At 46.2% G+C, this 16,131-nt stretch overlaps 1 protein-coding gene across 5 annotated transcripts in view; it reads right to left on the bottom strand.

Moving 5' to 3' along the window:
• BIRC6 (baculoviral IAP repeat containing 6) overlaps positions 1-16,131 on the bottom strand; it is a 3,097,233-nt gene that overhangs the window by 1,259,913 nt on the left and 1,821,189 nt on the right. For all 5 annotated transcript variants that reach the window (XR_011268132.1, XM_069607902.1, XM_069607904.1 and 2 more), the window contains one exon: positions 7,209-7,363. Coding sequence is in view for 4 of the 5 variants with exons in the window: in XM_069607902.1 (XP_069464003.1) it covers positions 7,209-7,363 (155 nt within the window). In the remaining variant the exon portion in view is untranslated. The remainder of the gene's footprint in view (positions 1-7,208; positions 7,364-16,131) is intronic.

Genomic DNA, 16,131 nt, shown 5'->3' with positions numbered 1-16,131 from the left:
CACAAATGTCATCCAAGAGTGGGACAGACAGGATGGTCTTTTTCTTCGCCTCACGACGCTGGTATAAGAAGCCCTCTTTCTTCTCCTCTGGCACGAGTTGGAGAGCTCCGACGCTCTGGAGATCATCGCATGGAACAAGCCCATCTCGTCCAGCGGGGAGGACCTGGGAGGAGGCGACGCGGAGGTCCACTCCATCGTCATCTGTGCCTGTCGTGGGGGGGGGGGGTTAATGGTGGCAAGGAGGCAAAGGGTGCCTCTTCCTCTTCTTGGCCGTTGGTTACCCCATAGCCAGAGGGTCCGCTGTAACCGGCGGGGCAGTCAGCAGAGCCGGCATCCTCTTCTGTTTTTCGGAGACCGGTGTATGAAGAGTAGAGAGAATATCCACTGAGCGGTCTCTAGGGGGCAGCTGCAGTGGAGGGCAAATAGGAGGCAGGGGCGCAGGAAGAGGGCCACAGCCCTCGTTGTCCTGAGGCTCTCCGTCGCCTTCCTCAATGGTATCCTCGTTGTCGCCTTCATCGTCAGATCCGGGCGAGGCATGCTCTTGGGACCCACCCAGGGCAGAGGCCATGGCCTGTAGCCACTCGTTCAGCCGTCTACGCCGATCCTTCATTGTGCCAGTCGTGAGTTTGCGGCAAAATGCACAATCTTCCTGCTTGTGCGTCGGGCACAGGCAGTAAAGGCACTGGGAATGTTGATCATCCATATAAACATTCCACAGATCGCAGTCGGCACAACGCTTGGAAAGAGGGGGAATCCTTCTCGTCTGCCAAGACCCACGCGGTGTAGGCCTTGAAGAATCTTCTGGAAGCCTCCAAGAAGAAACTCCACGAAATTCACCCTTGAGGGGCGCTGAAGAATACAAAAAAAAGGTCCCCCTTAATCGGAAGGCTGCTTGATGGAGCACAGGTGCTCGATCGACCGAAAAATGGAGTAAAACTTCCAAAAAGCGAAAAAAGGCAGTAAAAGCTTGAGAGCTAGGCACGAGGACTCCAACAATTGAACGTGCAGCAAAAATCTGGAGATGGCTGTCAGGGGAGGGGCTTGGGTAGAGGGCTAATAGTTGCTTGGGATGGATTGGTCAAGCAAGGGTTTTTATAATCAGTGGGAGAACCCAGTCTTCTTTAAGGCTGGAGGGTACTCGTCAGCAGGTGGCGAAGGTGCTGTTGATGAATCTGGTGATGAATGGGACTAGGGCTTCTGCGCAGTCCTAAACAATGAAGGTTCGGAAGACATCTCCTTTGCAACTGGTGCATTTTAGGCTTTTTAGGATGGTGGCACCCTCAGTTCCAGAGACGGGGCTTAAATTGAACAGCAGGGTCTGTTCAGTGGCCTCAGAAGCATGGGCTGTTTGGGCCATGGTAGGCACTGGTTGGCTATTGAGTAGGGATTGTTTGTGGAGAGTGTTCTTGGATAGTAAGTCTATTTTCTTCAGCATTGCATTGATATGACAATATTCAGCTTACTGTGGATTAGGATAATGCGTCCCGAGAATCCTGTACAAAGAAAACTAATATCCAGCATTTAGTGCGCCTATGTTTTGTGTGAAAACAAGATAAGTAGAAAACATTTTTTTCATAAATAAGTGAAAAATACAAGGCAGATAGTGTGCCATTAAGTCAACGCAACAAAACATATCTGTGGCAAAAACAGTTTATGTGCCTTTAGCAGTGGAAGACAGATTTTATAAATGAATAAAAAATACAAGGCAGCCAATATGCCATTATTTTTTTTTTTTTTTTATTACTTGTATATAATCAGAACTAGATTTTTACAAGAACTCAGATGAAGAAGCAGCTTCCACCCATAGAGGTATGCTATCTCAAGTAATAGTGGGCAAAGTCATTTTTTGGAATGCTAGATTCAGCAATTTAGCTGATGCCGTATGCCATCTTGTCTTGTCCCCGGTTATCAAGCGATTCCACCAGATACTTTCATTACTTGCAAACGAGTTAGCGGTCAGGGTACTGAAAAAGGCCATCCTTTCTTGGTTCAGAGCAGGACAGAGCATTAGAAGATGTCTGATGGATTCCGGTTCTGCATCGTTTTTGCACAATCTACAGGCATTTGTCATGGATTTTGTCCTGATCGCCAGAATTTCCTGCGTCGGAAGAACGTTGAGGCGGGCTTTTAGGAAGGTTCTCATAAGGGCTTTGTTGGGATAACGTTTGCAGTATGCCATAGGTTCCTTCAATTTATTGCCATTCATAGGAAGATGTGCTAATAATTTATTACCAGTTGACTTTTCAACTGTCTGGATCCAATCGTTACATTGTAGTTTGGTCTTGATCCTACAAGGATTGTGTTTTAGTTCTTCTTTAGTGCAAGCAATTTCTTCCAATATCAAATTTTGATCCTGTGCCCATTTATTCATCGTTGGGTTTTTACCCTTCTCGATCTCTTCGGCAATTATTCGGTAGATTTCTAGGCTCTCCGGGTGGATGACTTTCCTGTACAGATATAAAGTTGCGGTGTCCACCACCGCTTTTAAAGAGACAAGACCAAGTTCCCGTCGTATTGGAGCCACAGCAACAGAGTTAGGTAGTCCCAGCACCGATCTCCAAATGAAACCTTCGAGTTTGACCCAGAGGCCCTGAGGAATAGACGGGGTGGCGTCCATGCCGTAAGTCAAAGAGGGGATAACCTTTGCCTTGTAGAAGTTGATAGCAGGTAGCAGAGAAAATTTCCCATATTTCCGATCGACCGCTCTCAGCTGCGCAGCTAAGTTCTTTGCCTTCGCCCAAAGATCATTTTGCTGGCTCCTGGCCCACTTTGTGCTGTCAAAAAGGATTCCGAGGTACTTGAACGACTCGACCACTTCTATTTTGGTGCCATTAAGGAACCAGTTTGAGGCCACTTTCTTTTTTCTTTTAGTGCCTTGTTTTTGGAGAATCATTATCTTGGTTTTTGATTTATTGATTTCCAAGTTGTTTTCGGTGGTGTAGGTCGAAAGGTTGTCTGATTGTCGTTGCAAGCCAATCTGGGTCTGATCAAGCAATATTAAGTCATCCGCATATAGTAGTCTGGGTACCTCGGTATTGCCTATTTTCGGCGGAAAGGATCTGATTTTAATTTGGGACTCTTTGAAATCTCCTAGGAATGATATAAACAGAGCAGGGGCCAGAGGACAACCCTGTTTTACACCTTGAAAAGTCGGGATAGAGTTTGACATTAAACCTTGGTTGTTTAGGCGTACTTTTATACTGGTTTCAGAGTGAAGTTTGATTATTGGATTCAAAATGGTCGCAGGGCATTTCCAAATCTTGAGTTTGGACCACAGTTTGGACCTGTTCACTTTGTCAAAAGCAGCCGACAAATCAACGAATGCTAGGTAGATTCGAGTGGATCCTATCATAGCTCTGTCTTTGAGTAGGTTCAAACACAGAATATTCGCGCTCGTGTTTGCATTTTTTTGGAATCCAGTTTGGAAAAGGTCGAAACAATCAGCAGTGGCTGCCCATTTGCGAAAATGATTCAGTAGGACTGTAGCAAAAACTTTCCCAATGACATCTAACAGGGCTATTGGTCTGTAATTCGAGGGATCGTCTCTGGCTCCTTTTTTAAAAATCGGGACAATCAGAGCTTTTGACCATGAGTCCGGAATAGTTTTACTTTCTCGGCAGATTTTAAAGATTGAGCAGATGAAGTTCGCCCATTCCTCTGGATTTTGTTTGAGGTCACAGTTTGCGAGCCCGTCAGGACCCGGCGCTCTTGATGATTTCAGTTTCAGAATGATTGATTTGATTTCCTCGATTTCAATCTGGTCAATCCAAGCTGAATTTTTCAGTTGTTCAGATGCGTAGATGTTTCCTTTGGGTGACTCGAATAGTTTTTGAAAATGTTCCGTCCATTTCTCTTCCGTAACTGGGTTTATCATCTGCGAGTTTTGCAGTTTATGTGGATTGTTGATTAAAGACCAGAAGTCGCGGGGCTTTTTACTTGCCAGAGCCTTTAACATCGCCTCAGCGTCAGATTGATAAAGTAAATCTCTAGAGTTTCTCAGCCATTGTTTGTAGTTTCTAGTTTCTGTTGCAAGATTTTCCCAGATTGCTGGCAGGTTCTTTATGACTGCGTCTCTCTTTAGTTTTCTTATAGCTCGACGTTTGGAGACTAAAACTGTATTGTATTCATGAGTGTGTTGAGTGGAAGGATAAGTACTGATTTTTCTAGATTTCTTGTATGGAAGAAGAAGTGGAATGTAGCTCGCTCTTGCCAGGTCCATTCTGGATGTAGGATCAGACATTTGGATGGAAAAGAGGTTACTGACTTTTTGGACATCGAAATCAGTCATTCGTAAGCGGGTATTTTGAGTGTTAGTCTCAATTCCATAGTCGTAATATTGAAGTGTGGGGCGATTACTTTTGCAGAAAACGTTAAGTAAATTGTGATCACTGTACTTTGTTTTGATAACTTCAAAGGCAGTTATGCTGCAAAAGACCGATTTAGAGGCGAAGATGTAGTCAAGGGTGGTAGCGGACCCGCCGCGTTCCCAAGTGGGAATCAGTGATTTTTGCTGCGTAACGAAGGCCGCATTCCACAGATTTCTGGATTTCATGATGTTATTCCACGCCAAGCCTCTAGATGAGGCAGATGATTTTTCCAAATCCGACCCATCCGGTTCACTGGATTGCAGGCAATTCGCGTTCAAATCTCCGCAAATCAGGATGTTTGGCGATTTGTATTTAATTGCGATCTCGTCGATGATATTTGCCACTTTATCGCACATGTTCATTGTCGAGATCCTTTGAGGATTCCAATATATGTTTATGATAGCTACCCGCTCTGCTGTTTTTGAGTTGTAGACAACGGATGTAGAGTTCCATAGAGTCATCACTGCCAGAATTTCATAGCTACAAGTTATAACTTCTGTGATAGTTATACCTGAACCTGTTTTAATCGCTGTTAGTAAGCCCGAAGAAGGACGGCCCAAAGGACCTTTACAGGCCGGGGAGAATTCAATGTGATAGCCATCTAATTCCGGTTTTTCCATAAGCCATGTTTCCTGAAGGCATATGATGTCGTGGAGGCCCAGATCATACGAGTCAGGCCTGGAGAGATGGCAATGTCCTCTAGTATTCCAAGATGCTATACTTATGATGTCGCTCATGTTAGTTCGATCAGATGAGTTGAGGGAGGATTTCTTCGTCAAAGTCCCCCCGGGTGGTTGCTATCTTTTGACTCCTGATGTTAAAATGGAGCGAAACCATGACCATTTGTTTTCCTTTGGAGTTTGTTCAGACGCCAAGGGTAGCCGGTCTGCATATTTCTCTGTGGCTTTTTGAGTCGGTGCCGACACGCGTTGTTAACTCAAACAAAACAACAAATATTCTGTGCCAACACGCGTTTCGAACATTGAGCTCTTCGTCAGATCAAGTGATTGGTGTTTGTTAGTAAACAGTGGTCATCATTTAAACGTGTCAGGATCATTAGACATTAATCAACAGTTAATACTGGAATATATTTGCAGTTAAAGTGTTAAACTTGTCTGCCACCCTATTGTATTCTGCATTAGAAATCATAAGTTTGGTTGTGTTATAATGCATGAGTCATCTGCAATTCCGAACTTTGACTGATGTGGTCTCCCCTTCATTTGGTAATATTATGGATTTTTCCCCAACATGATAAACCGCATGCATTTTCCTGTCTACAAGAAGTCGAAAACCACATGAGGCAAATGAATAAAATTGAAAAATGAAGAGACCACATCATGGAAAAAATTAGGAGTTGCAGACTCATTAACTGTAAGACTTAAGTAAAGCTATTATTTCTAATGCAGAATACAATAGGATGGCAGTCACGTTTAACACTTATACTGCAAATATATTCTACAATGAATTACACAAGTTCTTGATATTAACTTGTCCCAGCAAGGGAGGCCTGACTCAGTACACAAATGGGGCCAGCAGGAAGAACGAGGAAGCCCAGAAAGGACAACTGTGAGCCAAAAACACAAACAGGAGGGCAGCCAAGATATGAACATTCAGTGCATAAGGTCACATTAGTGGGAAACGCCCTACAGCAGGCAAGTAAAATTGCTCCTCTGCAAATTCTAGCAACAAAACAAAGCTTCAATATAGGGTGAACCCATGTCCTCTGGAATTTTACAGAAATACCTCTAATATTTCAACCTACAATTCCTCACATTTAATACTCATATTCATAGCCAGAGCTCTTGTGCTCTTGATCTATACTGACTCTCACATTGAGTTCCAATATTTGCATCCCAACAAACACAAAATAATCCTTGTACCATGAGTACCAATATTTGAATCTAAGAAGCTTGTACTAAGAATCAAAAACCCTTGTGCCAACATTAACTCATTGGTGCATGTGCAAATGTTTCACCCACTCCGGGCTTTGTCTAGGCATTCATAACCCTATATTCACATATGACATTATATGGCATTTATAACACTCCTATACACAAGTGTTTGGAGACAGGGCCTTAGAAGCTATTACCCCATCTTGTGTAAAGTGGTAAAGTCTTTAGAAATATATGCTTTATAGTGCACAGATTGGCAAAGAGTTGCACACTTCGATGTTGGTAATGGATCAAGCACGAGGAAGTGCTGGTGTGGATCAGACATTGTCTGTGCATTCATTCCATTGCTTGAAGTGGTGGCATTGCAAAAGCAGGAGCGAAGCGTGAGGAAAAAAGACCTCAGGTGCAGCCGGCACTTATAAAAACATTCAGAATGTCACATATGCAGTTAAGAGCAGCAACTACACAGAGGAGAGATAAATTGTGCCCGATGGCTGCTGAAAAGGTTTCAGAAGCAACCCTTGCGCACTTGGGCGATATTCCCAACATGAAAAATCTATGAGAGGAAGGAATCCATTGGAATACATGTTGTAATGGTACTGAATGGACTGAACAGGCAGTATTAATTCACTGAATGGTAAAACATACAATTATGACCTTTCAAACATTTCCATGCACTGCACTGGGGAAGACAATTAGCCAGTGGAATTCAAGATAAACAAATTTAAGCAAATACCATTATTTAAAAGGAAGGCATGGCAAAACAGTAAAACTTAAGCATACCAAGGAGCCATAGCTTTGTCAACAATGGTGATTCTTGGTAAAGAACCTGGAAACCCATTAGTGGGTTCACTGTATGCACAAAACAGACATTTTAAAATCCATAACATGTGTTGACAGCTACTTATTTTTGCATATGAAATGTTATCCAATTATTTATTATCCATACCTGTACATGATGAATTTGTAACATGGAAAAGAGTTTGTTGAAGCAGGCACTTAGTATCGGCAGAGAAGAAGCCTGAACTACAAGTTGGCTCGACTGACTAGCTGCATGTAAACCCCTCAGGAGGGTCTCATCAGTTCCAGTGGCAGATTGGGATACTAATGGAAAAAGAAAACACTTACATAAGAAAGTTTATAAACCTTTAGTTAATAAAGCAAGGAGCGCCATGTAAATACCAAACCTTCAATTAATTTGAGCAACTATAAACCATACAGAGACCATCAATGAATGACAGAGGCATGGCTAAACAAACATTGCGACTGTACTGCAATTTGCGCTTTCACTTAAGTGTAAATCTTCACAACAGCTTTGCTAATTTGTCTGAGCATCTGTTCCTTTCCGTGTAATAACCTGTGTTACCTGTTGTTATGGCCGCTTTAGAATGATTGGCTGTTAGGGTTGCTGTGGCTCTACACAGTCTATACTAACAATAAAGGTTCCACGCTGTATGGCCTTATAGACTTTGTCGACGATCCCTTCTCGACCATATTGATAGGATTTTCAGGCCTTTAAGGTCTGTAGGACCGGTGTGTGTGTGTGTAACACTTATTCCTGAGAATTCGATTGAGAGCCAAAGTGCATGGCCCTAACCGCATCACGTGTCGAATGCCACAAGCATTTGCGCTACTCTGACTTCCCAACAGTCCTTTTGATTCAGTGCTCCCAAAAGACCATCTTTTCACAGTTTTAAGAAATGAGAGAATGAAAGGTGGAGCAAAGCAGACACTAGACTAGCAATATTCTATTCACTATGGTGAGTAACTTGACTCGTACATGCTGGTCCTTTTCCCTCAGACTAAGATTCACCAATCATGAGTGCATGAGGGGAGGGGGAAAATAGAACTGCAAGAGATGACCAAGTTACTTACCCCTGGTAACCTTTACATTGGATATTTCTCCCACGTATTCCTCATTTTATGATACGATCTCTCCAGATTCAGCTGCTTCAGCCTTGTTTTTTTTCTTAGAGGTTGCTGTGTGCCTTTCTCGTCGAGTCAATGTCCCTCGAGGGCCTCCGTTTGACTGTCAACATCATCATCAGTATAAGTAGCACAAGCAGCGCCCGTTGGCTTCAGCTCTGTCCCCTCCGCCCCCTGAAAAGGAATGGCCAGGCGTACCATAGACTGTAGGCTCACAGAAAGCGTCAAGTGTAAGAACACAAATTGTACAGCGGGGTAGGATGGGAGGGGCAATGAGGAATACGTGGGAGGAACATCTAATCGAAAGAAAGGTCCCAAGGGTAAGTAACTTGCTCTTTGAATGGATTGTGTTCTCCCATGTAATCCTCATCTTATGATAGACTCCCAAAGCAGTAATAATTTAGTTGTGGGAGTAGGAATTTAAATTTAGTTCTAATCATGGACCTAATGAAGGACTGCTTTTGCAATTTGTCATCCCTGACCAGAAGACAAATCCAGACAGTAATGTCTCACAAACGTATGAATAGACTACCAAGTGGCCGCTGAACAAATGTCTTTGATTGGGACACCTCTTTGAAGAGCAGCAGAGGTTGCCATGCCCCATGTGGAATGTGCTGTTAAGCCTTCCGTCGGGTCCTTGCCCGCTAATCTGTAACATTCACCAATAGCCAGGATGATCCATCTGGATATGGTTCTTAACAGCTAGACCAAATTAGGGGTGGGTATAGCCAATGACAAATTGGTCATTTTGGTGAAATTTAGCCATTCTGGATATTTAAAAACAGAGCCCTTTTTAGGTCCAGCCTATGTAACCTTTCCTCCTGCTTCCCTGTATGAGGAGGCGGATAGAAAGTGGCTACAGTAATTTTTGGTGACAAGTTCCTTTGGTAAGAAAAAAGGTTTCACCTTGAGAATAACTTTGTTTTTATGGAAAACTGTATGAGGAAGCTTACAGGACAGGGCCTCCAACTCGCTTACCCGGCGGGGTGATGTTATTGCAATAAGCAAAACAGTATTTAACGTCAATCTTAATGTTAAAAACCGTAAACACCAAATTTAGATGCCATACAAGTACATTGGATGGAACTGGTGGAAACACATTAGTAAGACCTTTTAGAAATTGATCAATCAGAGGGCTCATAAAATATGAATCCGCCTCTGAAGAGCGCTTGAAAATAAATAGCGCCGCAGGTAACCTTTAATTGTTCCAATCTGGAGCCCCAGGTTTGTCAAATATAACAAAATGGAAAGCACCATAGGTGTGTCACATATAAAGGGATCCACATTCTTATCCCTGCACGAGCTGCTGAACTTGTTCCAACGGCAGATGTACAAAGATTTTGTTGCTGGCCTTCTGGCTGAAAGCAAAATCTCATTACGTCATCCGGAAGGTCCCAATTCTTATATCTCAGACCCTCGGAAACCATGCGTGAAGGCAGTGTGTCTTGACCTCTGGATGGAGAACCCGACCTTCCTCTTGCAAGAGAAGATCCTCTCTTTGTGGAAGACGAACGGCAGGGCAGATGGACGTGTCCCGAAGGTCTGGGTACCAAGTCCTCCTGGCCCAATCCAGAGTAATCAGGATCATAGATTTCCCTAATTTCTCAACCTCCTGATCACGTGATGAATGACGGGGACTGGAGGAAACGCGTACAGGAGTGAAAACCCGGAGTCCACTACGAACGCGTCACATTGAGCTCCTCTTGGGGGAAATTCCCTGGAGCAGAACAGTTCATACATCAGGTCGACACTGGTCGCAAACAGATCCACCAAAGGGTGAAGATCTCTTGAAGGACTTCCTGAGCTAGTTCCCACTCGTGGGAGACACTGCTATGCCTGCTCAGAGCATCTGACGCCGTGTTCTCCTCTACGGCTAGGTGAACTGCCGATAGAGAGATTCCTTCTTGTATTGCCCAGACCCATAGCTGCATTGCCTCTTTGCACAGTGGTAGTGACCCTACACCACCTCTTGTTGAGGCATTACATGGCCACTGTGTTGTCCGTCATTATCAGGACATTCTTTCCCCGTACAGAGGGCAGAAAGGCCTTCAGCGCTAGTCTGATTGCCCTCAGCTCCAAAATGTTGATATGTAGTTTGGACTCCGATGGAGACCAACGACCAGTGATTGTCAGATCGTTGGTGTGGGCACCCCACCCCGTGAGTGAGGCATCTATCACTACTGTCATCTCTGGCCTTGGTTGCCAAAAAGATTCTCCTTTGAGAATGTTGTCCTTGCAAGCACACCACCGAAGGTCCTGAGAGCCTCTGGTCGGAACTTTCAGGTGGTATGACTTTCTGCCTGAAAACTGGGACCATTGAGTCCTGAGAGCTCATTGCAGGGATTTAATTCTCAGGCAAGCCTCTGGCTCCAGGAAAATGCAGGATGCCATGAGACCGAGCAACCTCAAAAGAAATTGAAGGCCGGAAGATGCTGGGCACTCTGGAATTTGGTAACCATCTCCAGAATGAGTTGAGCTCTCACCTCGGGTGGCAAGGCTTTTCCTGAGGAAGCCTCCAGAACTGCTCCAATGAATTTGAGTTTTTGAGATAGTATCATGTGGGACTTTTGTAATTGAGGGAGAAGTCCGGTCTGTGGAGTGTGTGGCAGGTTCAGCTGAGATGATCCCGGGCCTGCTCAGGTGAACGAGCCCTGATCAGCCAAACGCCCAGGTAGGGGTAGACGTGAATCCCCCCTCTCCTGAGACGTGCTGGCACCACCGCCATCAACTTGGTGAAATCCCTTAGGACGGAGGTCAGCCTGAATGGCAGAACTCAAAAATGATAAGGAGAACCACTAACAGCAAATCTGTTACTTTCTGTGCTTGAGATGGATGGACGCATGAAAGTGAGCATCCGCAAGGTCCAACACCACCATCCAGTCTTAGAGTTGGAGAGCCTGAAGGACTTCAGAAAGGGTAACCATCTTGAACTTGTCCTTCCTGGGGAACTTGTTCAAGTTTCTCAAGTCCAAGATGGCTCTCAATCCTCTGTCCTTTTTGGGAATCAGAAAGTTTGGGGGAATACCAACCCTTGTTCCTATCCGTTACAGGTACATGTTCATTTGTACCTTTCTCTAGCAGGGTCAACATTTCCTGTACAAGGAGCGGATCCAGAATTTTGAAATAGTTGTTCCCCGGTGGATGATCCCGAGGCCTTCTTTGGAAAGGAAGGATGTAACCTTGGGCTATGCCTTGACATTCGTTCAGATGCCGAGTAAGTCTACCTCCCACCTGGGTCTTGTGAGTCAAGGCCTCAAAGTGGTTTAGGGGCAGCTGAATCAGCGGCTGAGGGTAAAGCTGCTGCTGCTTGGGTTGGCTTAGCACCTCTCCCTCCTCTACCACGAGGGGATCTTCTATGACTTCTTTGACCGGCTTGTCCTCTTCCCCTTCCAATTGAGAAGCAAAAAGACTTACCCCTCCAGGAAGATGAGCAAGAGTAGGGCTATTGAGGCTGTCTAATGGTGACGCTAAGGGATTTAGCCTCTTTCATGGTCTGCCGCTTTTCTAAGCTCTCACCCGCCATGCTGCCAAGCAGCCTCAAGCTGTCAAAGGGCATGTTGAGTAGCCTAGGTCGCACATCTTGTGTAAACCCAAACTTCCTCAACCACGCAAATGTGTGCAACACTGTGCTAGCTGCCATGGATCTGCCGATGCCATCTGTCTCCAGTCAGGTTTGCATACTGCATTCACCCATTGCCTCCTTCCAATCCTTGATTGCCAGGCAGCCGTCTCTCCCCCCCCCCCCCTTCAGGGATGTGGTCAGCCGCTATAGCTACGCAGTCCCACAGGGGAAGCGTAAATCTTGACAAAGTACAACTCACATTTGTTGACTTTAATGCCATACTACCAGCCATAAAAACCTTTTTTGCCCAGGCATCGACTCAATTATCATCCCAATCAGGAGGGATGGATGGGTATGCTGACTGCTTGGTAGATGTAGCAGCCTGACCCACCAAATCTTATGGTGTTAGGTGTTTAGTCAGATACTCTGGGCCGCTGCTGGATGAACTATATTTTTTGGCAACATTTTTTATTTACTGCAGCCGCAGTTTTTGGTGTCTCCCAACTGCAGGGACTCTTTTCTGTAATGCATTGTGGAAAGGTAAAATTGGGTCTTTCTGGGGACCCTGGTCCAAGAGGTCATATCATCTTGTTTAAAAGAAGGAGTAAGCCTGCTCCAGCCTAAAAACAAACATTACTCATTAGTTTTCTATATGAGGAGTCAGCTTGTTCAGTTTGGTCTGGTTTGCCAAAATCTAAATCGGAAGAGGTATCAAACCCACTGGCTGACTTAAGGTTGTCATATAAATCCTTTAATCTGGACTCAGATTAGCTCTTCTGGCACATTAGGGGTGGCGAATTCTAGCCCAAATGGTGGTGCATCACCACCAGATGGTTGATCTTCCTCATAGATGCCTTATAGCGACTTAAAAGTATTTATTAGGTAAAGGTTTGAAAACCTTTACTTGTACTACCACTGGCTTCGATAATTTTGCAGTAATCATCAACAATGACCTCAAAGTTGGGGTCTCCTTAGTCGGCGTCAACATCAATACCGGTGTCGACTGCTCCGACACAGATGGAGTCAGCAAAGGCTTCTACTTCTTGTGCTTCTTTGACGGAACCCTCGATGTGCTAGGTTCCTGATTCGTCACAGCCCTCACCGATTTTTAGTCGGATCGAGATCTTTCTCTATGCATCACCGGCTTAAGGCTCAGTTTCGAAGATTTCGTCTTCGACTTCCCTTTGTCCTTTTGCAGATCGACAGGGGAATGGCCTTTCCGCTTGTCCTTCGAGGGGGTCGTGGTAGCATTCTCGAAGACCTTCAGCATTTTGGTACGAAACGCATCCCACTTTGCACGGGAATCCGATCTCGTTGGACACTTGATTACCTCAGCCGAGGAATCACTGTTGGTCGAAGGCAACATATGGCGCAGTTTCTTGGCCTTCTTCGAAGACTAAGAATGGCGTGATCAACATCTCGATCGAGACCGCTTTGATTTTTTTACATCGAGAGGATTCCCTTGACTGATCAGTCTTTTTTGAACTCTACGAAAGAGACTTCGAAGGTAACCCCCCCACCGCCAATTTACCTTTGCGCTCCCCGAGAGCCTTATTGGTCATCGTCTGACAGGAGCCGCAGTCAGAGGTACGATGCCCTGAACTAAGGCACCACAGACATATGCGGTGGGGGTCGGTGATCGACATCTTCGATACAAAGTCCTGGCACTTCATGAAGCCAGACTTAGGCATCGAAGACATTTCCTAACGAAAATATCTAGGTTTCACAGAACTACCAAAGCGCGCTGTTATTCTCTCGAAGCGTTAGCTTGGAAAAACTGAACTGAAGCCAACGGGCGTTGCGTGCGCTACTTATATTGATGATGACATTGACAGATGAACGGAGGACCCTGAGGGACATTGACTCAACAATAACGGTACACAGTGCCCCCTGTCGAAAAAGGAACAAGTTACTTACCTGTAACTGTTCTCCAGCATGGGTCTGACATGAATTCACATGCTCATGAATATTCCCCGTCAGGCTGGGAATCGTCGGTAAAGAAATAATCTGTTTCAGTTTCATTTCTGAACTTTCTCCTAACAACCAATCACTGCGCTCTGGGTCATACTGCCCCCAGCCAATGGTTGCCCTCTACCTAAGTCCCCCCCCCCCCCCCGGCTCTGGCAGCCATCTTCAGATTTGGTAGCACGTAAAGTGGCATTAGGACCAAGAGAAGAATAGCAGTGGGTTAGACGGGAGGGTTTGCAAGTGAATCCATGCCAGACCCATGCTGGAAAACAACAGTTACAGGTAAGTAACTTGTTCCTTCTCCAGCATGGGGTCTGGCATGGATTCACATGCTCAATGAATAAAGAATGCATAGCAGTACACATATGCACAACCATGGGAGGTGGCAAGGCTCAACATAAGCATCTCTTACTTCCTCACCATGCTCACCTTCAAGCGAACAGATTGTGCAGCACTGCTTGGCAGACTCTGGACTCTTTCTTGGAATCCCTGTCGACGCAGTCGAATTTCGTGAAGGTGTGCGTCGACCTCCACGTAGCAGCCCTGCAGATGTACAGCATGGGCACACCACACAGGAACGGCATTGTAGCAGTGATCGCTTTGGTAGAGTGGGCTCTCAGAAGGCCAGGCAGCGGTCAATTTGCCAACCAGTGACAGTAGGTGATACAGCCGGAGAGCCACCTGGAAATGGAAGCCTTGGACAGCGCCTTCCCATGGTTCACAGGACCAAAGTTCAGAAAGAGCTGAGAAGTTTTCCAGAAACTCTTCGTGCAGGGCCATAAAATGTCAGCGCTCTAGCCACATCCAGTGAGTGCAAAGTCCTTTCAGCCGGCGACGAAGGTGTTGGAAAAAACACACGCAACACCAAGGGCTTGTTTAGATAAAAGTCTGACGGCACCTTGGGCATGAAGGAGGGGTGCATCCGCAGCACCACCCTCGTCTCGTGGAAAGTCAAGTAAGACGGTTTACAGGAGAGAGCCTGGATCTCCCCCACTCATCGTGCAGAGGTGATGGCCATGAGAAAAGCCGCTTTTCTTGACAAAAACTTGAGTGGAGCAGAATGCAGAGGCTCAAACAGAGGTACCATGAGCACAGTAAGCACCACATTGAGTTCCCACGTCGATGCCGGAGCCTTCACCTGCGGGAACGAGCGGAATAGTCCCTTGACGAATTCCTTAACCTGGGGATCTGGAGTAGCAGGTAAAAGCCGCCAGATGAAACTTGATGGAGGCGTGGGTCAGCCACAATTTGGCCAACAACAGCAAATATGGAAGTACCTGAGGGACCTTGACCTTCAGTGGGTCGGTCTTCTGGGTACGGCACCAAGTAGCATTTTAAAGTAGACTATGCTCAAGCCTCGGCGAGAACTTCCTTGCAGTCCGCCAGGAGATCGTAGCCACCGAACACTAGCACTGCAAGAGCCAGGCCTTCAGGTTCAGAGACCCTGGATCGTGGTGGAAAATGGCACCTCCCTGCCTGGCGAGAAGATCCGATACCACTGGCAGCTTAACTGGTGGAGACGCTGACATGCTGAGAAGGTCCGAGGTCCAGGTATCAGATCTGCCTCGGGCACGCTGGTGCGACGAGGATCATCCGGCACCGTTTGAGTAGAATGATGACTCGAAGTAACAACGGCAACGGAGGGAACGCATACAGAAAGTGGCCTTCCCAAGGGAATGAGAATGCGTCCCCCATGCTCCCCTGCTGGGGAACCTGCTGGCAAACCTATGGCACTTGGTATACATCTCCATCGTAAACAAGTCGATCTGGGAATAGCCCCATCTGAGGAACAGCTTCGCCATAGGTCCTGCCGAAGTTCTCACTTGTGGCAAGAGCAAAGCTCAGTGCTCAGAGAGTCAGCAACCGTGTTCTTTACTCCTGCCAGATTAAACGGGATGAGGAACATCCCCTGGGCGATGGCCCAGTGCCATAAGTGCACTGGGGATTTGGTGCTCCCTTGTTTCCTGATGTAAAACACATTGTGGTGGTATTGTCTGAAGACTTGCACCACCTTGCCCTTGAGGGACAGCAGGAACGATTTGAGGGCCCAAAACACTCCCCTTAGCTCCAGAATTTCAATGTGCAACATCTTCTCTTCTGACAGTCGCAGGCCTCTGGCGTGAAGACTTCCGGTGTGGGCTCCCCATCCTTCCAGGAAGGCGTCCGTCGTTACCGTCTCCTGGTGCGGTGGGGCCTGCAAGTCCACGCCTCCAGTCAGATGAGCGTACGCCCCACCACCTTATCGCCCAACGGAACCCCTCGTCGAGCGTGATCTTGAGCTGGAAGCTTCCGGACACCTGAACCCAACGGGTGTCGAGGAACTCCTGCAATGGGAGCATCCGTAACCTGCAGAGCCGGATGAGATTAATGCATGACATCATGCCGAGCAGAGACTTGATGGCCCTCACTGTGGCGA

This window comes from Ambystoma mexicanum, chromosome 4q (genome assembly GCF_040938575.1).
Source record: "Ambystoma mexicanum isolate Mex_15411 chromosome 4q, UKY_AmexF1_1, whole genome shotgun sequence".
Taxonomy (NCBI): domain Eukaryota; kingdom Metazoa; phylum Chordata; class Amphibia; order Caudata; family Ambystomatidae; genus Ambystoma; species Ambystoma mexicanum.
Note: the sequence above shows the minus strand (reverse complement) of the source record. Positions and strands in the feature narration are given on the sequence as shown.